Consider the following 26067-nt stretch of genomic DNA (forward strand, 5'->3'; position numbering starts at 1 on the left):
CGCTGCAATACGGTTTTTTTTATCAAGTCGAATAATACAGCATAATCATACACATATATAGTCTCAGCTATGACTTTTTGCAATTTATTCCAAGGGAGAGATCTACTGTGCAACGACTACGTGGCTTTAAGTCAGCTCAGTCACTTTATTTTTGGCATCTTGACATTTTAAAGAAGTGGGTTAGGACACTTTTCATTCATAAAATACGTCCATTTTCATTACAACTATAAACAACATAGTTACTGGACTGTAACTAACAAATAAGACGGACTCACCATGCATAAATTGCGCAGAAACTGATCATGTCAGAGTCACTTTCCTTGCCTTCTCAGCAATAAGATCTTAATTATCCATTTTAGATGCAATGTCCTTTTCAATTGATAGCAGGGCAAACCCACACAATCTGTCCTGTGACATGGAGGTGCGCAAATAGTTGTAAACTAGTTTCAACTTTGAAAAGCTTCGCTCGCCCGATGCCACTGGTACTGAAAAAGTCAATAGGATCCTGAGCGCAATCTCACAGTTAGGGAAAATTCCTTCAATCCTTTTTGAGCTATCGAAGCGTTTTAAATGCTGTAGTTGTTCCCTTTGGGATTATCTCTCGAAGTATCCTGATCTCTGCGAAGAGGTCCGGTGCATCCTGTGATACGGACGTGCTCAGGCGTGCTTCAGTAAGGCCTAATGTCATAGCGACAATGAAAAACCCGCTCAGTTTGTTGGATATGTTTTTTATTTATTTGTTTGTTTGTTTTAATGTGACCTTGAGAGAGACAGACAAAATCATATATAACTAATGCATTTATTTACTTAAAAAAAAGAAAAGAAAAAAAAAAAAGCAGGATTTCAGGCGCGAGGCCCCCTAGTGGCGCGAGGCCCTGTGCGGTTGCACAGTTTGCACAGTCCATGCGACGGCTCTGATGACGTGTCCCTGTCAAAAGTGAAGTACAAAAGACAAGGCAAGTTCCTGTGTGTTCGCGCCGGGAGAAGGTGCCGCGAACGCCTCTCCAGGTCACTCAACTTGTATTCACTGTAAAACGGACATGACGTCAAACTGTGAATGTGGGTGTTTTCCGCATTCCCCAACCCATTAGCTTCAGGGTGCAACTCACACGGGACAAGTTAGTGTAGCACTGGGACAGATCCACTGGATGGACGACTGTTCATGGGAACATCTAGTCAAGAAGCCGAACAGTCATAGTAGGTGAGTACGTTCTGTTTCAGTGGCTTTGTTATTGAGGCCAGCGTTACTTCTACATTTTTGTTAATCAATATTTTTCGGTTGACTTTTACGCATTTACATCGAATCTATAATCTGAAATATTGGAAGGTACTAGCTTTCGCTTTAAACTATTTGACTTTTGGGATTACGTATTTTGTTATTGCACTCATGTAAGACTTTAGGGTTTGAAGGTTTTTTGTTTTTTTTTTTCTTTTTTTTTTACGTAACCCATGATACAACAAGAGTAGAAAAAACAAAAACAAACAAACTAACAAAAACCTTTGTCCTGTCAACCATGGAGCAGATGGTGGGAGACTAAAGTGTATTTTAACTCTGATTTAATGCCAAACTAACCATATTTGACAAGATACTTCATTTACAGACATGCTACAGCTTGTAAAATGAGTATTTCCTACATAAAGAAGACAAGCAAAACAAGTCATTAAAACCTCAAATGTTTAACAATGTCCAAATAAATTGGGACAGTGTGTAAAATGTTGTTGTTGTTGGAATGTGATGATTTGCAAAACATTGAAACCCTATTTAACTGAAAATGGACAAAGATATGAATGTTGAAACTGAGAAATTTTTAAAGTGGGATGTTTTCTTATTCTTGCTTGATGTTCTATTTCAGCTGTGAACAGTTTGGGGTCTCCTTTTACTAATTTACATTTCATAATGCGCCAAACATTTACAATGGGTGACAAGTGGGCTGGAATGGAGGTAGGCAGTTTAGCACCCAGACTCTTTCACTATGGAGCCATGCTATTGTAATGCATGCAGAATGTGGTTTGGCATTGTCTGCTGAAATAAGCAAAGCCTTCCCTGAAAAAGATGTTGTCCACTTTTGTTTAGCATTAATAATGTCTTCACAAATGTGCAGGTTACCTATGCCATTGTACACTAATGCACCCCTATACCATCATGGATGATTGAACTGTGCACTAATCAGAATCAGAATCAGAAAAGCTTTTATTGCCAAGTATGGTTTTACACATACAAGGAATTTGCTTTGGTGAAGTTGGTGCATGACACATCTAGTAAAAAATAAGCTGTTAAAGTAGTAAAAAATATAGCAATATAAATATATATACACAAGTCTTTTTTTTGAAACACAGTCTGTTTTTTCAGAAAGTCCAAGCTGAGCTTTAATGTAACGCATAGAGTTACGGCAATGTCAATGTGACAGATGAGGCAGAGGTGAAGTGTGAAGAGTGTCAGGGGGGGTTCCGGGCCTTGTTGATAAGGCTGACAGCAGACGGGAAAAAACTGTTCTTGTTCTTGGCGTGAGGTTTTGGTCCTGATGGACTGCAGCCTCCTGCCAGAGGGGAGTGTCCAGGGTGGGAAGGATCAGCCACAATCTTACCTGCACGTCTCAGGGTCCTGGAGGTGTACAGGTCCTGAAGAGATGGGAGATTGCATTGCATTACCTTCTCTGCAGAATGACACGCTGCAGTCTGCCCTTGTCCTTGGCAGTGGCAGCAGCGTACCAGATGGTGATGGAGGAAGAGAGGATGGACTCAATGATGGCTGTGTAGAAGTGCACCATCATTATGTGATAACAAGCTGGATTGTCCCAACTTACATTTGTGGATGCAGCAATGAACTGTGTTCCCCATGTATGTTAAAAGAGTGGTAAACATGAGTCTGTCCGGACTTTTTTGAAACATGTTGCTGGCATCAAATTCTAAATGAGGACATAATTTTGAAAAGTAATGAAATTTCTCATTGTCTGTGCTATTTTCTTTCTTTCTTTTTTTTTTTTATTTAGAAAGCGCACTTTCAGATGACAATGCCACAATCTGTAACATTCAGCCTAAAACACATATGTATATAATGACATTATCATATAAATAATCACAGGTCATCTAAGTATTTTTCTATGTAGCTCTTTCAAATGTTTATAGCATTGTATGTAAACATTGGTGTGAATTATTTACAGAAAGAACACGGGAAGCTTTCACATTGGAGAGGTATAGGAAATAAAGTACCAGTAATATAACAATATAACAAAATAAATAGATTCAGGTTAAAGGTCACCAAAAAAACAGAAGAGAGAAAAAAAAAAGTTTAGATCAATAAACAGTTCTCCTGACCTTTTTTCAGTAATTTAAGAGAAGTCAAGTCTTATAGGTTTGACGTACTCAGTCCATTTACTCCAGATTTTGTAAAATCTATCTTTCTGGACTTTAAGGGAATATGTCAGCCGCTCCATTACGTAAATTTCATGAATAATATCTATCCATTCATCTATAGTGGGTAGATGGGGTTTAAGCCAATTTCTCGTAATAACTTTTTTACTTCCAGCCAGGAGAATTTGAACCAAATTTTTATCATTATTTCTCCATCCATCGAATTGAATGTCTCCCATATAAACTGTATCCATAGTAAAAGGGATATTGACTCCAAATATATTGTTAATATGTTTGTGGATTTCCTGCCAATAAGGAACGATGACTGGACAGATCCAGAAAACATGATAATGATTGGCGTCGTCCATCCCACATTGTCTCCAGCAGCTGGAACCCCCTCCCCCATGTCTCTTTTGTAAGGGTGTAATAAAATATCTAGCTAAATTTTTCCAACAAAATTCATGCCAAGTAGTTGAGCAAGTTGAAGTCCATTGTATGAGGCATATTCTTTTCCAAGCATCCTCTGTTATGATCAAATTGCCTTCTTTTTCCCACTTTTCTTTTATATACCAGGTATTTCCTGATTTGCGATGGAGTATTCCTTTATATAGTTTAGAGATAATCTTAGTACACGGAGATTCTGATACTGACAAGAGAATTTTCAAAATTCCTGTTTCTACTTTACCTAAATTTGGTCTCAGATTCTGGTTGAAATAATTTCTAACTTGAAGATATCTATAGAAATCCTTTTGTTCAAGATTGTACCTATTCTTTAAGAATTCAAAACTATGGAATGTCCCCTCCTTAGTGAATGAGTAATAATTTGTTAAACCTTTAGCAGCCCATTTTTTAAATCTACCATCAGATCTGTTTGGTATAAATTCAGTGTCATAAGCACACCATCGCAGTAATTTAGTTGAATCATTTAAATTACAAGTTTTCACAATTTCCTGCCAGGTTCTCAATAGTATATTTAACCAAGGGTTGCCCATGTTCAGCTGTTTATTTAAAAGTTCATTATCTGCAATAATAGCTTCAATGGGTATCCCTTCTAGTAGCTCATTTTCAATTTCTTTCCAACGTGCAGAATAAGCTGGGGTACATAAGCAAATCAATGGCCTCAAGTGTGCTGCTAAATAATATTCTCTGAAGGAGGGGAGACCCATACCCCCACTCTCTTTGCTTAGTTGTAAGGTCTTAAACTTGATCGTGGGTTTTTTTCCCTGCCATAGATACCTGGATATCATCACATCCCATTCTAGGAATTGTTTGGTTGGTATTGACACTGGTAGGCTTTGGAAAAGATAAAGCAATCTTGGCAATATGTTCATTTTAATGGACTCCACTCTGGAACTTAAACTCAAGAAAGGGATAACATTCCAACGTGAAATATCAGATTTCAACTGGGAATTTAAGGGGTTATAATTCAGATCAAATAATTTTGTGATATCCTTTGTTAAGTTTACCCCTAGGTATCTGATTGATTCTGCATCCCATTTCATTTTGTATTTGCTTCTGATGTGATTAGGTGGGTTATAATTACAGGTGATTACCTGTGTTTTTTGTATATTAAGTTTATATCCTGAATACATCCCATATTGTTCTAGCAGGTTCATAAGCTTTGGAAGTGACTGTGTGGGTTGTGATAAATATATCAATACATCATCCGCAAATAAGGCCAATTTATTTTCTCCTGATGGCATATTTATTCCTTTAATGTCTGTATTTTGTCTGATCCATTGGGCCAAAGGCTCAATAAACAGAGAGAAGAAGAGAGGTGAGGCACAGCAGCCTTGTCTAGTTCCCCTTTCAAGGATGAATGGATTAGATAAGTCACCATTGATTTTTATTTTTGCAGAAGGTTTATCATATAGGGCTTCAAATACTTCAATAATAGATTTATGAAAGCCAAATCTTTCTAAAACTTTATATAAAAAGGACCACCTGACCGAATCAAAAGCCTTTTCGGCATCTAGACTAATAATGGCTGTTTCTATACCTTGTTCGATAATCCAATCTATTATATGCAAAGTTCTCCTAATATTATCTTGTGTTTGTCTTTGTCTCACAAAGCCAGTTTGGTCGAAGTGGATTAGTTCTGGTAATATATTTTCAATTCTTTTGGACAGTACGGTTGTAAATAATTTGTAGTCTATATTCAATACACTAATCGGTCGGTAATTACTGCACTCAAACTTGCCTTTTCCATCCTTTGGTAACACAGAAATAATGGCATATCTCCAGGAGGCCGGAATTTCTTTCTTCTTCCATACCCAATTAAAGGTTCTCAATAGTACTGGAGCCAGTGTTTCCTTCATAGTCCTGTACCATTCAGAGGTGAAACCATCTGTGCCCGGTGACTTTCCTGTTTTCAATTTACTTATTGCTGCATTTAATTCTCCTATTTCTATTTCAGACATTAGTTTGTCATTTTGTTCATTAGTAATGGTAGGTAAATTAAGAGTGGCTAAAAATGATTCAATCTGAAGGTCATTATTCGTTTCTGATTGGGAAATGGAACGATTTATAGAACATCTCAAAACTCTGCTGAATTCTTTCTGTATGTGTCTCAATGTTCCCCGAGTGAGGATTCCTTATTTTATGTATTGAATTATCTGCTTGTTGTTTGCGTAATCTGTAAGATAGTAGTTTGAGAGATTTTCCACCAGCTTCATAATAACGTTGTTTTGTAAATAACAGCATTTTCTGTATTTCCAAAGTGTTAATTTCATCTATTTCCTTTTTTATTTTATTCATTTTTAATCTGGTTTCCTTATTTAGAGTCTCTACATGGTCTCTTTGTAATTCCTTTAATTTCTCTTCCAAATTAATGAGCCTTTCTTTTCTGAGTTTCTTTTCATACGACAAGATTATTATTATTATTATTATTATTTTACCTCGGAGTACCGCTATAAGCGCATCCCAGAGCACAGATGGTGTCACCTCCCCATTATCATTTAGCTCCAGATATGTTTTAATTTCCTTCTCAATTTTTTCCTTAATCTGTGGGTTGTTCAGAAGATTCGAATTCAGGCGCCAAGGTAAAGATCTTGGTTTATTGTCTAAATTTATTGACATGTATATAGGGCTATGGTCAGATAAAGTAATTGGACCAATATCGCATTGTTCTATTCTGTGAAAGTATTTACTAAAGGTGAAAAAATGATCTATTCTAGAGTAAACTGCGTGAGGTGAGAAGTGGGTAAAATCTCGGCCAGACAGGTACAATTCCCTCCAAACATCGATAATTCCCACTTCTTTCATCAAAGCCTTTACTTTCTTACTGATAGCATTTAAGTCTGACTTTCTATTGGAGGAGTCTAATCTAGGATTCAAACGAATATTAAAGTCTCCTCCACAGATTAAAGTGCCCTGGCTTTTTGTAGTCATTATTTCAAATATTTTCTTTTAAAATAGCCAGTCACTTCCAGGGGGGATATAGACATTCAGGAGGGTTATTAAGGCTCCATTAATTCTCCCAGTAACCAAAACAAATCTTCCTTCTTTGTCCCTAATTTCTGACACATGTTCATACTTAACTTGACCTGATATCAATACAGCCACTCCTGCGGCGTCCTGATTTATGAGAAGATGAGTATATGTATTTGAAACCCATTTTGTTTAGCTTATTATGCTCTGTATCACTCAAATGCGTTTCCTGTAGGAAATCGATTTGAATTTTTTCTTTTTTTAATTTGGACAAAATTTTCCCTCTTTTGATTGGACTATGTATACCATTGACATTAAAAGAAGCTACTTTCAAAGTTTTACCTTGCATACACGTAAACAGAGATCAGCCTCCACATACTTCCTAGGAAAGCCTCCCCTCCCTGAAGGAACTGACAGGGAGTGAACATAGAAAAACATTATTGAACCATAAACACAGAACAGATAAACATATAACATAACAAAGCTGCGTATGACTTCCACTTCAGAGGTCTTTGTTGTGACCCTACTAGAGTCACTAGGGAAAGCCCCTCCCTGTATCCAGAAGAGGGGGCCCTTCTCAAGATAGCTGCATCACAAAGTCCCCTGTTGCCCCCTGTAATTCTTACATTTAGTGATTAACATATTTGACCAGAATAACCAGGTAATACAAACATTTCCCTGTTTAGATTTAGGTTTTTATATTAACAAATGCACTTGTCCAATCCCTCAAACGTTGGAGGGGAAAACATCAAGAAAGGGGGCTCATCTACCAGATAAACATGACCAGTCTTAACTCAAGTTGTTGGAGGTGAGGCCCACCTGAAAGATTGTAGCCGCTCCTTGAAGTTGGACTCAAGTCTGGAATGGGATGCGCGTCTCCCCCTTCGCTGGCTGCTCCTCTCCCATGTCAGCTGCCGCAGTTTGTCCATCAGAGTCTCTGGAAGTTTGATGATCTCTACCGTGTATCCTCTATGTATATGTATATATATATGTATCCTCTGTCATATGCCGCTTCCTCTGCGCTCTCGTAGATCCAGGTTTCATCATTATATTTAACTTTGAGCTGCGCTGGGTACAGGGTTTGGAACGGGATCTGGCAGTCCTTCAGGATCTTGTGTATTTCTGTATATGCCCTTCTTTTCTGAAGATTACGCGGTGCGTAATCGTTGTCCAGGTTTATTCACCTCCCTTGCCAGGTAAAGCCCTTTTTCTGCCAAGCTGAACGGAGAACATTCTGTCTGTGCTATTTTCAATCAAATATGGGGGTTTAGTGTTCTGCAAATGATCACATTCTGTTTCTATTTTTGTTTTACAGTGTCCTAACTTTTTGGGAAATGGGGCTGTACCAAAACAATCAAAAATCAAATAGTGCATTAGCCACATACAAATCTACTACAATGAGATAAATTATATGGCAATATGCATATGCACACACATTTGTGAGTCAATTAATAATGATGGAAAGCACACAAATTTTATCTTTTCTATCTCAGTGGGCATTGACATTTTAGCTGGCAACAGTAATTTCAGTTATTTTGAAATGCCTATAACATCGGTAAACAATATCCTCTTTTTTTCTGCCAAATGTTTTGGAAAGTGGATCCTTGATACTTATGTGGATTCTGGATACTTATGAAAAACTGGGTCTTAAATTTCTCAAAGGCAATGTGTCTGTGTTATACCCGCACCGTACGAGCAGCAGCCTGTTACAGCAGCTCTCTAGACTCTTAGGAGTTTTTTTTATCTTTTGTATTTTTCTTGTGTGTCTTTTTTATTCATTTTAGTGCTACGTGTTTGTAAATGTCTGGCGCATCAGAGACATTAAACACGGTAACTCTGGCGCTACTTCTTGATCATTTTTAAAACCCGTACAACTTTCTCCGTGTCTGTGGTTCCGTGAGAGACAATGGCTTCCATTGTTTACAATAGGGATCAGCTGCTGGCCCTGCGTAACATAGCTGTGCGGCCGGAGGAGTGACCTGATGTCCCCCGTGAGTTAAGGAGGAGGATGCGGGGGTGCCGCGCAGGGATCAAATGTCGCGACAGGAGGAGAGCTTATAGACTGACTCTCCCGTCCGTCATCATGGTGAACATAAGATCTCTCCCCAGTAAGATGGATGAGCTGGCGGCGCTGACCCGACATGAGCAGGAATATCAGCGGTGCAGTATGTTACTGTTCACAGAGACGTGGTTGGGAAAGCAGCACACAGACGCGTGCGTGCGCTGGATGGATTTTCACTCATACGGGCAGACTGGACAGAGAGAAGCGGGAAGAGGAAAGAAGGAGGGCTGGCAGTGTTTGTGAACGATAGATGGTGTAACTCCAGGCACATCACTATCAAAGAGCAGCAGTGCTGCCCGGACATTGAACTGTTGGCTGTTAGTCTGAGGCCATATTATCTGCCGCAGGAGTTCTCACACACCATAGTGGTGGCTGTGTACAGTATATTCCTCCCTCTGCTAACGACGATGCAGCATGTGACGTCATTGACACCGTGATCAGCGGGCTGCAGACTCAGAAACCATAGGCCCTCTTACTGATCTGTGGGGATTTTAATCATACCTCTCTGTCCTCCAAAACACTGGACTTATTCTATGCCAACACCAAGGAGGCATACGAATCATCACCCCTCCCTCCTCTGGGAAGAGCTGATCACAACCTGGTTCATCTCCTGCCTGTCTACAAGCCCCTTGTCAACAGGCAACCAGCTGTGTCCCGCAGAGTGAAGAGGTGGTCTGACGAGGCTGAAGAGGCTCTGAAGGACTGCTTCGATACAACCGTGTGGGATATATTCAGTGACTCTCAGGAGGACATCGACAGTTTGACAGACAGCATCACGGACTACATAAACTTTTGTGTGGAGAACACTGTACCCACCAGGACTGTACGGTGTCACTCTAACAACAAACCCTGGATTAATCCTGAAATTAAGGCTCTTTTAAAGGAGAAGAAGAGGGCCTTCAAGTCAGGAAACAAAGAGGAGCTGAAAACTGTTCAGAGGGAGAAGGAAAATCAGGGAGGGGAAGGACAGATACAGGAGGAGAATGGAGCAACAGCTGCAGGAGAACAACACCAGGGGAGTCTGGAAAGGCCTGAAAACCATTTCAGGCCACCAGAAGCCAAACCCCCAGGCAGCTGGGGATTCAAAGTGCAGATGAGCTGAACACCTACTTCTGCAGGTTTGAGGATACATCTGCCCCTCCCCCATCTGTACCAGCAGCAGCCCTCCTTTGATCTGCCAGCACTCTGCCCAAGTACTAGATTTCACGTGCCGGTGGCACTAACATCGCACCTCAATGATTTTAGCATATAAGGACACAAAAAAACAGTAGTGCAAAAAGTAGATTTGTGATATTGTCATATGAAACAACATACATTTGTAGTGTGTACTACCTTAATTTGATGTTGCATTCGTTGATAAAATGTCGGGGCACCACCTTCCTCAGCTAAGAAGGACTGCAGAAATTAACTGCTATACGCTGATAAATACTAACGAATGAATTAACAGTAAACCAGTCTGATAACCTGAGGTGTAAATTCTGGATACAGGGATCGTAGATATTCAGTTCAAAAGGACACCGTCTAACCAGGACTTAAATCAAAATATCATTTATTAAGCAGAATTGTGGATAATGGGTAATGTACCATGAATAATAACACAGAAGATGGGAGGTGATATGACAGAACACACAAGAAACTTATGGCAAAACAATGGTAAATAAATTGGCGATAGTGAGAGGCAGTCGAAAAGGAATAATGGGGACGCGAACGCAGAGTTAAGGGAAAGACGATTAATGGAGAGAATTTGGACGAATTGGCCTACTCTTAACCTCACGGACCAACTCTTATTCAAACCCGCTTAGCGTGCCTACTTGGTTGCTGGCGTCCCGTTGTGCTCTGCTCCGAACTGGCTCGAAGACGTTCCAGATGTTCGTCCGCGGCTCGATCTGCTTGGTGGTCTAGTGGAAGGCCCAGGCCTCCAAGATGACGAGCTGGTGCTGAACGGGGCGTCTCTGGAACTGGTTCGGCGGTCGGTTACAGATGATGGACTGCTCCGGATGGTTGTGAACCGGACCAAGGATCAACAGCTGGCCGCAGGGTTTGGTTCGGTTGAGTCCGTGACGGATTATTTTAGACTGATAGTACAAATTAAGAGTTTCTTCGATGGCCGGTCGAAGAAGGCTACAAAATTAGTATTACTTGCCTAAATTTACTAATGAAAACAAAACAAAACATTGGGCTAAAGAGGAAGTTAACTTTGAAGCTTACGGCAAATTATAAGAATACGTCTACTGAAGATAATTTACGCTACCCGGAATGGCTTGGAGTAGCTCGAAGACGAAAACTTAAGGAGCAAAACGACTGTGCAAAACTTAAGACAAAAGCAAAGAAAAGAACTCAGCTGAGAGTAACTAGACGTGAAAAGAAACAAAGGAACAGGACTAAAACCAACTAACAAAAAAAACAAAAATCTACTAAAAATCTACTGAAACGCGCACTACACGCAGTTTTTAAAGGTCGCTCCGGGGCGTGTCGAAAGGCAGGCCATCGAATCACGTGAGACTCTTTGTGACGCGCGGCGTAATCTCGCCTCATGGAGCTGAACTAATCAAAGAATCATACGAGGGGCTCATCTGGTTCTCACTATGGTCAATCACATATAATTTCAATGACCAATTTTCAATGGCATTTCAACATTGTTCACAGCATGCATTAGACACTTTCTATGGTTGGGTGAGAACATTAAATAATAATCATGGTACAGTTTTATCCCAACAGGTATAATAACTCAATGAATAACTAATACAAAAATAAAGGTAGGAATAAAGAGAGGCAGATTATATTTGTCAAAATGATTATCACGATTATGGTTACTTATCGATAAATGTGCCAAGTCAAGCATATTCAATCTGACGGTTAGGAAACTCTGGATGGCAGTATGGTTTTGTGGTGACCATTCATACAAACTTTTCTAAAACCGTTAAAATCAAAACTTGGTCATACTTCAGGTCAGAGATACGGGAAAAACATCAATATTATGCGTACCCCGAGTCCTGCAAGTTGAAAACATGAAAAGTGAAGTTTAACATAAAAGTCTGGTTATCTTGGAGTGTTGAGGAAAATCACACAAGCATACACAAGTTGCCTCAATGGATGTCCGGTTTACGACCCATCAGCATTTGCTGATGTTTGTGGATGTTCCTCTGGAGCCTGGCGTTTGTCTCTCCAGACGGTTTTATTGTCTTGATCACTCTTGGGGCTATCAGGAGAGAATTAGCATTGCCATGAGAAACATAGTGAGGAGAAGGTGAGGAGAAGGCCACCTTTGATGTTGAGGTGTCTGTGTCCCTGGCTTCCCTGAAAAGAAAACATGGAGGAGATGTCTCTTGTCCAGACATCTTTTCTCTCTTCGAAATCAGATTGCATTATAGGTAAACCAGATGGTCTACAATTCAATCAGTTGGCGGGTTTACACCTCCATTTCCCTTGAGTATCACCAGAAAAGGAGGGAAAGAAGGGGTCAGTTAAAGGCCGGTTCTGCTACACATTGTTGATGGAGTTGAACAGTCAAAGGGACATCTGCATCCTACCTCAGTCTGAAGCTGGGGACAGTGATACAGCTGTGGAAAGTATCCTGCATTGTACCAGTGCCAAAGCACCACAAGAACAGCTACAGGCTGTTGAAGACTCTGGTCCATTTCCACCATGGTGAATGGACTGAGTTTGCTGACCAACCTGGCATTGGTAAATGGTAAATGGACTGTATTTGTATAGCGCTTTTCACTCATACACACACACACATTCTTACGGCAGCTAAACCACCTGCTCATTACGAGCGTTATTCACTCACACACCGATGGCATAGCATCGGGGGCACTTTTGGGATTCAGTAGCTTACCCAAGGATACTTCGGCATGTGTGCCAGGGAACGAACCACCGACCTTCTGATAGGTGGACGACTGCTCTACCTCCTGAGCCACAGCCATCCACTGGGAAGGATGGTGCCATGTACTGCCTACATAGATTCCACTTTCACCTGAATAAAGCTGGAATCACTGGGAAAAGCTGTGATTATTTTTTTATTTCTCCAATGTCTTTAATACCATACAGCCCACTTTTCTGAGGGCCAAGTTGGAAAGGGGTAGGCCACCACCTCACAACATGGATCATGGATTACTTCAGCAACCCACCAAAGTATGTGAGGATACAGGACATGAGTCCAGCATGATTGTCTGGAGCACAGGAACCATGTAGGCAATGGTCCTCGCTTCCTTCCTCTTCACCCTCTTCATAATCAACTACCTGCCTACTGCAAAAGTTTTCTGATGACTGCAGTAATCCCTTATCACAGTTGGAGGTGACAGGGAGCACAGAGAACAGACCCAGGGCTTTGTGGACTGGATCAATGCAGTGAAAAGGAAAGAGCTGGCAGACTTCCACAGGTGCAACCAATCTCCTACACCAGGGAGCATCCAGGGAATGGACATTGTGATGGTGGAGTCGTACATCATCTCACTTAAATAATAAAATGGACCGCTATTGTTACATTCCCAGAACATTCTGGGAAGGTGAGCTGAATGTTTAAGAAAGGTTACTTGAACATGTCCCCTTCACATTTTGTAAGTTTTGTCATGTAAAACCAGCATTATTGTTAAATTCCCTGAATGTTCTTGGAGAGTCAGTTGAATAAGCTTTATTTTACAAACTTGTTGTAGAGTCATCTTAGTTCTGTGTTGAAAACTCTCCTTTTATCATCTAGACAATGTTAAGGGAAACATTCAAGTAACCTTCCTTGAACATTGCACTAACCTTCCCAGAACACTCAGGGAACATAACAATAATGTTGTTTTTAGGTCTGAAAAACGTGCAGTGTTAACATCTGGAGAATGTTGTATAGGAATGTTCAATAAACATTCTCAGAACCAAAAAAATAATGTTCCCAGAATGTGTGAGGAACCAAATTTTGCTAACTGGGTAATATCTGCCTTTTACTCCACCCTTTACCAGAACTCACCCACACTACAGTACTCTACCACATATATATATATATTTATGCATTGATTCAACCAACAGGTGAAGGGTCAACTCAAAAATGTGAATTTTGTGGGTTGCTGAATGAAATAAATGTCCTTTTGCACAAAATTAATACATTTGAGTGAACTTTTTAAACTTAATCCCCTTCAGCAGTTTTAACTTAAGATGAAGACTTGTAAATGCCACAAAATGTGCCTGATTTGATCTAATGAGCATCTACAACTGCAACTGTATCAAGGTTCTAGGTTTGTTTCTGCATGCTCAGAAGCTCACTATAGGGATGATGCCTGCAAGCCATTTGGAAAAGATGTGAGATGTGCATGCACTTTATTTTGCATTTGCACAGGGTAATTACAAAACAGGTGCAAAGATAGCCGTTGACCTATTCTGATGATGGTACATTTCACCAAGTATTTTCCAATGCCAAGTTCAAACTATAGTGTACAGTGCTCATGTTAGTGGAGTTTAGTTTCTTCAAATTCAATTCAATTCAATTCAATTCAATTCAATTCAATTCAATTCAATTCAATTCAATTCAATTCAATTCAATTCAATTTCTGAGTTTCTTAGTTTCTTCAAATAAAGCTGATCTTGGCACATTTGTCTTAAATTGGATCTACAATCCAAAGTTCTCTCCTCACCTGGTCTATTTTGTAGGACAGATTGAAACAGGGGGCTGTATGCTGTAAATTGTGGGTGAGGTGGTGGGCAATGGAGTGGATGCACAGAGTGGCTTTGAGCTGAATGTTGTCAGGAGAGGGTGTAGGTGGGTGTGAGGTTGTGCACTCTGTAGATGATGGGGTTGCAGCAGGGAGGACTGGACAGAGGGAGTGTCAGATCAAATCAAATCAAATCTAGTTCAGATTATTCACCTACTTCCATCCCCCCACCGGCTGGGAGTTGAGTTCCTTGTAGCCAGAGGTGATTTTAAGGCCCCTCCAGACCCTGCTGATGTTGTTCTGTTTCAACTAATTCTCCATCTTTCTCCTGTTGATGTTTTTTACCTGCCTCATTCTCCTCCTCAGCTCCTTCTGCAGATTTTTCAGCTAATCTTTGTTTTCTGATCTATAGGCCCTCTTTTTTTCCTTGAGGAGAGCCTTTATGTTAGAACTAATCTAGGGTACATTGTTGGAAAAACACTGTACAGTCCTGTGCATTCTCCAGACTGTAGTTGATAAACTTATTTAGTTTGTGAGACTGCCAGCATACTCCCTATGAGATTCTTAAAGTAATTGTCACATTGTTGTATTCTAAGTCTTTCAAAGCCTCATCAGGTTTGTTTGACCATCTTTTAACTCTGCGAGTGACATTTGGCTGCCTGTGTATGGGAGGTTTGTACACAGGTAGGAGGTACACTATATTGATTTTTTTTTTTCCTTTTTTTTGAAAATAGTAGTGAGCAGATTTCTATATCTGGGGTGCTTTTGCAGTGCAGAAACATACACTTTTTTTTTATAAACTTTATCTTTATCTCTCATTTCTAACCTTTTAGACAGTGATAAACCACTATGTCTAAAACTATAAAACTTCAGATTTCACGTTCAATTTCTGATGTCAATTAACTTATCACTTTTTAAAGTTTAGGTTTTTTAAATTTGAAAGAATCCCTTGGGAGACTAGTCAGTTAATTGCTGTTTCATCTTGTCATTTTCCATACTCTTGTGAATTTCCCTTGGGGATGAATAAAGTATCTATCTATCTATCTATCTATCTATCTATCTATCTATCTATCTATCTATCTATCTATCTATCTATCTATCTATCTATCTATCTATCTATCCTCAAAATGGTTAAAAGTTAATAGTGTGTACACCAAGAAAACAATGTACACCATAAAATAAAAAAATGAGCACCATATTCTGTGTAATATCTAAATCTGTTATTCATACTCAGGTCCAACTTTGGTGTATGTGGAAATTGAAGGATCATGAGCCACTTTGAAGATCACTGTTAAATAGCCAGGAAGGGACCAACAAAGGACCAAGGGATCAAAGTGAAGCAAATCAACATGGCAGTCTTCAAGCCTGAAAATGTGGCAGACTTCTATGAGATTGGGGAAGTTCTCGGAAGGTATGGATATGGCTGGTTGTTTTTAAGCTCAACCAGTATCAAGCCATGTTTATCACAATGCAGTCAAGTATTTGGACATCTATAGATTTTGTTGTTGTGTTTCATCTGTACACCAGCACCTTGGGTTTTAAAATAAACAATGACTATGAAGGTAAATTGCTAATTTTCAAACTTAACAATAAACTAAGCTGATTTCATGGTTAATAAACTTTCATGCAAAAAATGTTCCAAAAAAGCCATCACAAGACAAATTAGACAGTCTCTTGGATTGTTAACCAACCCACGAACATTCAGTAATTCAAAATGTAACTAAGTAATTTTAAATATATGTATATAAAGTTTATGAAGTAGTATATGATTCCACTGAGTTAAATATTCAAACTCAAGACTTTCCCACATTCCCACAGATAACCGTAAATAGACAAAGACATGCACTTAATCACGTCTTTTCACATGAATACCTCTGTCTTCCCCAGCAGTGTTTTAATGAAAAGACAATGAAATGCAATTTCGCTGCTTGTTTTACATCTGTGAGGTTCTTTAACAACAAGAGCAGCATGCACAGCTGTGGCTATTTATGGAACTGGTGTTATCCTTCATAAATCAAATGGACACCATCTTCAGCAGTAATGATAGCTCAATCATCAAATGAAATTTCATCGATTGAAAAGCTCAAGGAAATAAAATGTTTTAAATTTAAATAAGTATAAGGATAAAACCTCTTAACTAACAACATCCTGTTAGTCACCTTAATTTTTTTTATCTCCCCAACCTCATATCATGCAAACCATATGTGCTGGTCTGATGTGTACTTGAGTTGTGCACATTTTCTCAGCATATTTAATATTTTCCAGTTCATGTACCAGTTCATGTGTGGAAAATTGTACACGTATGTATTGCTTTTGTATTGCACATTATTTATACATAGGGATCAGATATGTATCTTGGAAATCTTATTGTTGCCGGAAGAATGCATATATTTTTGGCTTGTGTAGGGGAATCAGTTCATTAAACCTCTCAGTTAATGTTGCATTCATTAATAAAATAGGGGCACCAACCTTCCTGAGCTCAGAAGGATTTTATTTATTATGTCTTGCAAGTAGAAGTGTCTGTGTCTCTTGCTCCCCTGAAGGAATGTGAGAAGGTGTTCTACAGCCAGACATCTTGTCTCTCTCCAAATTAACACTTCCCTGTAAACAGTTCAAATGGTCAATAGCTCTTAAAAGTTGGGATGTTTTACAACTTCATTTCTCCTGAAGGAATGCAAAAAAAAGGGTAGAGAAGGTCAGTTACAGGTCAGTTCTGCTACACTTGTGACTAATAGGCTCTGTAACATGCATACTGAGTTAGCCATATAAGAACTGTCGCCTTGTCATTGTCTTAACACTACATTTTAAAGTTTATAAAAAGTTATGATTCCTACACTTGTCACCAAGAAGAATGTGAAGTTTTAAAATTTCACTTTTAAAGCTGAAAGTGAGGATAGATCCGAGAGGCTAGAGTACAGTGGCAAACAATGCTAAACTTGTTTGTGTCCAAAAATTTATAGACACAACTGCATGTGATTTTTGTCGCTGATGTTGGCCCACCTAGCAATCTTTTTAACAAGTTTTTTTTTCATTATTTCTTTTCTTCAAATTTCTGCGTGGAAATGCAATAGTGGATTTATGGGGGAAGTTGCATTTTCTCTCATGTAGGTTCAAAGAATTACTTTTTAAATTCAATTTTCAATTCAATTCAATTCAATTTTATTTGTATAGCGCCAAATCACAACAGAAGTTGTCTCAGGACACTTTCCATATAGAGCTGGTACAGACCAAGCTCTTTTATCTACAAAGAAACCAACAATTCCCCCATGAGCAAGCACTTGGCGACAGTGGCGAGGAAAAACTTCCTTTTAACAGGCAGAAACCTCGAGCAGAACCAGACTCTGGGTGGGCGGCCATCTGCCTCGACCGGTTGGGTGAGAGAGGAAGAGCAAGAGAGGGAGAGTGAGACAGACAGACAGACAGACAGACAGACAGACAGACAGACAGACAGACAGACAGACAGACAGACAGACAGAAAAGCAGTCAGAGAGAGAGAGAGAGAGACAGAGAGAGACAGAGACAGAGAGACAGACATGCAGTCACAGTAACAGTGACAGTGGATGTAATAACAGCAGTAGCAGTTTCAGTGGATGTCAGGCAGGGCCAAGGCAGGAGATGCAGCTGAAATCCACAATCCAGATTCAGCCACTGTCCATGGGAACCTGCAAGACGACAAAATGAGAATTTGGAATGCAGTGCAGTTTTGCTGAGCTTCTGGGGAAAACAAAAAATTACAAAATGTTGTTGTTGTTATATCTCAAGCTTCGTGTTTACTATGAATTATGTTCTTGCCCCATCCAGGGGGCATTTCGCTCAGGTTCGACAGGTTTGTGAGCGGTCCACTGGCACTTGTTGGGCAGGCAAATTCCTGAAGATTCGGAAGAGTGCCTGCAGTCGTCTGGGTCTGGAAAGGACCAGTGTAGAGCAAGAGGTGGAGATTCTCCAGGCTGTTCAACATCCAAACATTGTGACTCTCAAAGATGTTTTTGAGAGTCGAGCTGAAGTGGTGCTCATTTTGGAGCTGTGAGTTGACGTGTGTGTGTGTGTGTGTGTGTGTGTGTGTGTGTGTGTGTGTGTGTGTGTGTGTGTGTGTGTGTGTGTGTGTGTGTGTGTGTGTGTGTGTGTGTGTGTGTGTGTGTGTGTGTGTGTGAGTTTGTTTCCATGGACTAATCCAGTGTGCATTTGTGGATCATATGTCAAGGACTTGTCATAGAAAAGCGCACAGGTGTTACTGTGTTTGATGACTCTGCTCCAGTTACTTGTGTCAGTAAATCCTGGAATTAGTGCAAATGCCGACATTGTATTTTAACATTACATTCTGTTGAACAATGTTATTAATTATACTTGTTTTGACAAGTGAGGCTCACAACTCTCCCATGTACAACAATAGCAGTTGCACCCTAAAACTAACCTGAGAGTAGACCTGGTGAAAAGAGGGAGAGTAGTATATTGGTAGATGGATAGACAGGTAGAGAGAGCTGAGGTATTGCAGGGCTTGGTTTATGGCATCATCCACAGATGCCCTTTGTGTGAAATGCAGAAGGTCTGGTTTTAAGATTTTGTAAGATGGCTATCTCAAAGCATTTCATAGAGGAGTTGAAATCCATTCAGTCTCTGGCTCCAGGGAACATATTATCACAGAATTTTGTTCCAAATTGTAAACTGTGTAACGTAAAAGATGAAGAAGTCACTGGTAATGTGTGATTGTGAGCAATAGCCTTCAATAAGGTCTGCATGTATTGTGGTTCTCATATATAGAGAAACACTGCACTACAACACACATTTGTTTTTTCAGTGTTGGTGGAGGGGAGTTGTTTGACTTCATTGCTGAGAAAGAGAATCTGTTGGAGAGTGAGGCCATTGAGTTCATGAAGCAGATCCTGGAGGGACTAAGATTTATGCACAGAAAGAACATTGCTCACTTTGACCTCAAGGTACGAGTAAACTGAACTAAATTGCTTCTCTGCTTGCTGTTAATGTTTTGCTTTTTTTTGTTAGGAAATTACATTAAAATATATGCTTCCACCATCACAGCATTATTCTCTCTATTCAGCCAGAAAACATCATGCTGTCAGATAAAGTGTCATCACACCCCAACATCAAACTCATTGACTTTGGTCTGGCCCACCATTTTCATCAGGGGGAGGAGTACAGGAGCACAAGTGGCACCCCACAGTACATTGGTAAGGATGGGTAAACCTTCATTTCATATATATATATATATTTTTAATCCCCTTCTCGCCCCGCCTGGGGCGGTATTGTGCCTTCTTCAAGTTCGGGTCCTCTACCAGAGGCCTGGGGACATCTGAGATCTCAGATATTCTTCCTGGTATCTGCTGGAGCCATTCTCCCAGCTTGGGGGTTACCGCTCCGAGTGCCCCGATCACTTACTGGAACCACTTTTGCTTTTATGCCCCACATCTTCTCCAACTTCTCCTTGAGACCCTGGTATTTCTCCAGCTTCTCGTGCTCTTTCTTCCTGATGTTTCTGTCACTTGGGATCGCTACATCCACCACTGTGACTGTTTTCTGTTCTTTGTCTACTACCACTATGTCTGGTTGGTTCGCCATCACCAGTTTGTCTGTCTGGAACTGGAAGTCCCACAAGATCTTGGCTCGGTCGTTCTGGATCACATTTGGAGGTGTCTTCCACCTTGATCCTGGGAACTCCAGCCCATACTCGGTACAGATGTTCCTGTGTACAATGCTAGCCACCTGGTTATGACGCTGCATGGATGCCTGCTGGATTGTCTGAGGGGCATCTTTGCACAGCCTGCAAAAAAAATAAAAATAAAAAAATAAATATATGACTTTGATGCCGACAATGTACATATATATACATATATATACAGTGGCCTGAAAAAGTATCTGAAGCGTTTGGAATTTCTCACATTTCTGCATAAAATCACCATTAAATGTGATCTGATCTTTCTCAAAATCACACAGATTAAAAAACAGTGTCTGCTTAAACTAAAAACACCGAGACATTTATATGATTTCATATTTTTAATGATGTTTGCATACAAACAATGACAGAAGGTGGAGGAATAAGTAACTGAACCATCACATTTAATAGCTGGTTCCCCCCCCCCTTTGGCCGCAATAACTTCAACCAGACGCGTCCTGTAGTTGCAGATCAGTCTGGCACATCGATCAGGATCAATCTTTGACCATTCCTCTTTACAAAACTGCTGCAGTTCTGTCAGATTCTTGGGATGTCTGGCATGAATCGCTGTCTTGAGGTCATGCCACAGCATCTCAATGGGGTTCAAGTCAGGACTTTGACTTGGCCACTCCAGAACCTGTATTTTGTTCTTCTGAAACCATTCTGAGGTTGATTTACTTCTGTGTTTTGGATCATTGTCTTGTTGCAGCATCCATCCTCTTTTTAGCTTCAACTGTCTGACAGATCGCCTCAAGTTTTCCTGCAAAACATCCTGATAAACTTTTGAATTCATTTTACCATTAATGATTGCAAGTTGACCAGGCCCTGAGGCAGCAAAACAGGCCCAAACCATGATGCTCCCTCCACCATGCTTCACAGTGGGGATGAGGTTTTGATGTTGGTGAGCTGTTCCGCAGTAGGTAGTGCGCGTGCCTCACAGCAAGAAGGTTGCCGGTTCGATCCCCGGGTCAGGTGGGGCCTTTCTGTGTGAAGTTTGCATGTTCTTCCTGTGCATGCGTGGGTTCTCTCCAGGTACTCCGGCTTCCTCCCACAGACCAAAAACATGCTCATTAGGTTAATTGATGACACTAAATTGTCCGTAGGTGTGAGTGTGAGTGTGAATGTTTGTTTGTCCTTGCATGTGGCCCTGCAATCGGCTGGCGACCGGTTCAGGGTGTACCTTGCCTCTCGCCCATTGTAGCTGGGATAGGCTCCAGCCCCCCGCAACCCCGAAAGGGATAGGCGGTATAGATAATGGATGGATGGATGGATTTGTGGAAAAATCTTTTTTGTGTTTCAAAAGGTGTGGCTGCATTAGACAGACACAAACAAATACAAATGATATTTCTTTTGTTTATTGTTTACAAGAAAAACTAACAAAACTAAATTCTTGACAGTTTCAGTGTCAGTTCTCAACATTGTCGGTATCAAAGTCAACAAATAACATAGAATGTGTTCAAAACTGAACAAAAAATAAATAAACCATCACATCATCAAATTAATGTTTAGTAGTCTTGCCATTAGCATGCAGTAGAGCTCTAATCCTGGCTGGCATGTTCCCCACTAGCCTTTCACACTGTTGAGGGGTAATCTTGTCCCATTCTTCTTGAATTACTGCTTTTAATTTTTCTAAATTCTTTGGTTTATGCTTTGAAACAGACCTTTTGATAATCCACCACAGATTTTCAATGGGGCTCATGTCTGGGGATTGAGCTGGCCACTCTAAGACCTGGATACTGTGCTCCTGCAGCCAAGTTCTACTGGCCCTGGATGTGTGGCAAGGGGCATTATCTTGTTGAAACATCCAGTTTTGACCTTGACGGAACAGTGCACGTGCAGAAGCATGTGGGTTTCGGCACAATACTTGGCAGAGTTCAATGTGCCATCACAGACAGTGAGATGACCAACACCAGCAGCACTCATGCATCCCCATACCATGATACTGCCTCCACCATGCTTGACAGTAGGTACTGTACATGCTGGAAATAATGCTTTGCCTGGCCTTCTGCGTATCCTCACATTAGCAGGAGGAAGATAAAGCTGGAAACTGAACTCATCTGACCACAGAATCTTCTTTCAGTTCCTGGCTGTCCACTTCTTGTGTGCTTTGGCCCAACGACGTCAGGCTAACCTCTGGCTCTCATTGGTCAGGGGCTTCTTGACAGCCTTGTAGGACCTTAAGCCACAATCTAAAAGTCGGCTACGTACAGTGTGGGTGGAACACTGGACACCAGTTTGGTTTGACCACTGCTGCTGAAGCTCCTGTGATGTTATTCGGCGATTTTCCCTGCACATGTGGATCGGGATGCGATCATTTCTTGCTGAAGCAACCCTTGGATGCCCAGATCTTGGTTTGTCTTCCAAGCTGTTGGTTTGTCTGTATTTCTGCAGAGTGTATCCAACTGCCGAAGGACTGCATCTGTACTTCCTGGCTATCTGGCGGCAACTGTACCCTTCCTGGCCGAGAATCTGTATCTTCAGGCGTGTTTCCTGCATTAGGTTTATTGTTTTAGCCATTTTTTTTCTCTGAAGAACTTTCAAATGTGCTGGCTTTATATAGACATGAAGCACGGCAACAATGATTGTGTCTTTTAATAAAAAGCACAACCTTCATTAGTGGATCACTGGTACCAAAATGACCCAATACTCAAAATTTCCACCAATCACCAATCAATTTTTAGTTTTTAATGGCTTTTAAAGGATTTGTTTAGTATTTTGGCAGTGACTGTACTAAAAGAAATTGCACTTGAAGACCTAAGAGTGATTCTTAATGCAATATTTCACAAATGCATGGGGTGTCCGAAAACTTTTTATAAGTTTATAAGTTGTAATGACGTGGTGTAATGACAGTCACTTGTGAGATCTCAATATCAATATCAACGAAACCGATGAGCTTGTGGTGGACTATTATTGTATGTTTATTACTGTGTAAGTACATTGAGAGAAACAATCGGTCTGATTCTGATGGAAGTTGCTAAAGAAGCTACATATTCTAAAATGTGGATGCTTCACACATATCTTCAACCTGATCTATGCAATCACCTCTCTCTCTCTCTCTCTCTCTCTCTCTCTCTCTCTCTCTCTCTCTCTCTCTCTCTCTCTCTCTCTCTCTCTCTCTCTCTCTCAGCTCCCGAGGTGATCAACTATGAGCCTTTGAGCACAACAGCAGATATGTGGTGAGTGTTCTGTATAAGAGGGAGTAAATTATTGTGCTAGTAACATGTTTGTGGCTGTTCTGAGCTGCACTCACTGCCCAAGATCTCAATTACACAGATGCCAGGATGCTTATTCTGCTAACATTGTGAAATAGTAATAGAATAATACAGTATACAGTATCACACTGAATGACTGAGGGAATGTCCAAACAGGTGAATGCTGTTTGTGTCCAACATTTGTCATATAGTAGTGAAAAATTTGAAACCACACCACAGTTTCCTGTGTCTTGTGTTTTTTTCTCCTCCAGGAGCATCGGAGTTATTACCTACATACTGTAAGTTGTAATTCTTTGTGTGTCAGGTAGCTTGTGAGTGCTCGTAGGCATTAAATAAGTTGTTGTATACATTTAAAACATTTAATGATCTTATGGAGACATCTACTGCAATCTACTCTCACTGGTTTTTGATCTTTTCCAGCATGTTTATTATGGCCTTCAGCGTTAAAATTATCTTCTTACTTAATTTCTATTCAGAGATTTTAGGTCAATATGTAGTTCTTATTAGAGGTGTAATCAAAAATATGTGGATAAACTGTAGTCTCACTCTTGCTGTGTACTCTGGCCTTAGATTGAGCGGGTTTTCACCTTTCCAAGGTGAAACTAATGAAGATACTTTGAGGAACATCATTGCTATGAACTACAAGTTCGATGCACAGCATTTCAGCATGACCAGCTCTATGGCCAAAGACTTCATCCAGAAACTTTTGGTGAAAAATCCCAAGTAAGTAGTATAGTTACAGAATTTGTAATCAGGATTTGTCAGCAGTGTGAGACGTATTCCCCTAGGTGCTCAATAGGAATTCTGGAATAACTGATGGCAGGAACAATGCTTTTTTATTCCTACTGAGTGAAATAGGACACATTGTGTAACTCCTGTGAACAAAACATTGCCACAAGGGCTGAACAAAATGCAAAAAATTCTATTATTCATATTATATTTACAGATATGGCAATTGTGATGAGTCATGATTTTAGTAGGGATACTAGTTTTTCTATTTTGTTTTCACTGAAAAGGATGATGTCATTTTTGTGGGGATCTGTACCCAACAAGCATGTTCCCTTGTATCTGGAGAATATGATATGTAGGCCAGGGCATTTCTGTAGCACCACAGTGCTTCTTTTATAATGGTATAGATTAACACCTTCCCTTTACCTTACCTAAATTGCTGCTTGTAGGATTTGCATAGTGCACTTGACCATGTTGTGATTTCTATAATAGTTTCATTAATTGTGTTGCCATTGTACTGTTGATATATACCTTATAAAGTACTGTGCAAACGTTTTAGGCAGGTGGGTAAAAATGCTGAAAACTAAAAATGCTTTCAAAAATATAAATAGTAATTGTTTATTTTTCTCTATTTTCAAAATGAAAAGTGAGCGAATAAAATAAAAATCTAGCTCAAATCAGTATTTGGTGTTACTAACCTTTGCCTTCAAACCAGCAGCAATTCTTATAGGTACACTTGTACAAAGTCAGGGATTTTGTAGGATTATAGTCAGGTGTTTGATCAACCAGTTATACCAAACAGGTGCTAATTATCATCAATTTCACCGGTAGGTTGTACAGTCATTAACTGAAACAGAAACTGCTGTGTAGGAAGCTTTAAACTGGGTGAGGAACAGCCAAACTCTGCTACCAAGGTGAAGTTGTGGAGTTTAATGTCACGGGCCATACACCATGGAAAGACAAAGATTTCAAAGCAGACTGGGGTTTCAAGATGTGCTTCTCAAGCTCTTTTGAAGAAACACAAAGAAACTGGCAACATTGAAGATCGTAGACGCAGTGGTCGGCCATGGAAACTTAGTACAGCAGATGAAAAACACATGAAGCTTATTTCCCTTCGAAATTGGAACATGTCCAGCAGTGCCATCAGCTCAGAACTGGCAGAAACCAGTGGGACCCAGGTACACCCATCTACTGTCAGGAGAAGTCTGGCCAGATATGGTCTTCATGGAAGAGTTGCAGCCAAAAAGCCATACGTACGACATGGAAACAAGGCTAAGCAACTCAACAATACACAAAAACATAGGAATTGGGGTACAGAAAAATGGAGCTGGTGCTCTGGACTGATGAGTCAAAATTTGAATTATTTGGCTGTAGCAGAAGGCTGTTTGTTCACTGAAGGGCTGGAGAGCGGTACAATAATGAGTGTCTGCAGGCAACAGTGAAGCATGGTGGAGGTTCCTTGCAAGTTTGGAGCTGCAAATGGAGTTGGAGATCTGGTCAGGATTAATGTTGTGAGAAATACAGGCAGATACTTATCCATCATGCAATATCATCAGGGAGGCATATGATTGGCCCCAAATTTATTCTGCAGCAGGACAGTGACCCCAAACATACAGCCAGTGTCATTAAGAGGCAGAGCGTGAAGAACAAGACGTCCTGGAAGTGATGCGATGGCCCCCAGAGAGCCCTGATCTCAGCATCATTGAATCTGTCTGAGATTACATGAAGAGACATACGGATATGAGGAAGCTTGCATCTACAGAAGATCTGTGGTTCTCCAAGATGCTTGGAACAATCTGCCAGCCAAGTTCCTTCAAAAACTGTGTGCAAGTGCACTGAGAAGAATTGATGTTGTTTTGAAGTCAAAGGGTGGTCACACCAAGTATTGATTTGATTTAGATTTCTCTACTGTTCACTCTGTCTCACACTGTAATTGATGAAAATAAATTATTAACACTTAAATTTTTTAAAGCATTCTTAGTTTAT

At 40.2% G+C, this 26067-nt stretch overlaps 1 protein-coding gene across 4 annotated transcripts in view; it reads left to right on the forward strand.

Annotated features, from left to right (window-relative positions):
* Positions 1 to 1053: 1053 nt before the first annotated feature.
* The window catches only part of LOC139346283 (death-associated protein kinase 2), a 40592-nt gene continuing 15578 nt past the window's right edge, over positions 1054 to 26067 (forward strand). The window contains exons 1-8 of one of the 4 annotated variants that reach the window (XM_070985287.1): positions 1054 to 1201; positions 15710 to 15886; positions 18277 to 18498; positions 19271 to 19409; positions 19529 to 19658; positions 23268 to 23316; positions 23604 to 23630; positions 23923 to 24075. In XM_070985287.1, coding sequence (XP_070841388.1) covers positions 15825 to 15886; positions 18277 to 18498; positions 19271 to 19409; positions 19529 to 19658; positions 23268 to 23316; positions 23604 to 23630; positions 23923 to 24075 — 782 coding nt within the window. In that variant the 5' untranslated portion in view covers positions 1054 to 1201; positions 15710 to 15824. Of the gene's footprint in view, positions 1206 to 14803; positions 15160 to 15709; positions 15887 to 18276; positions 18499 to 19270; positions 19410 to 19528; positions 19659 to 23267; positions 23317 to 23603; positions 23631 to 23922; positions 24076 to 26067 lie in introns of those variants that run through there. The other 3 variants (XM_070985288.1, XM_070985289.1, XM_070985291.1) reach the window with 3 other exon arrangements.

The sequence above is a fragment of the Chaetodon trifascialis genome, chromosome 17 (assembly GCF_039877785.1).
Source record: "Chaetodon trifascialis isolate fChaTrf1 chromosome 17, fChaTrf1.hap1, whole genome shotgun sequence".
Lineage (NCBI taxonomy): Eukaryota > Metazoa > Chordata > Actinopteri > Chaetodontiformes > Chaetodontidae > Chaetodon > Chaetodon trifascialis.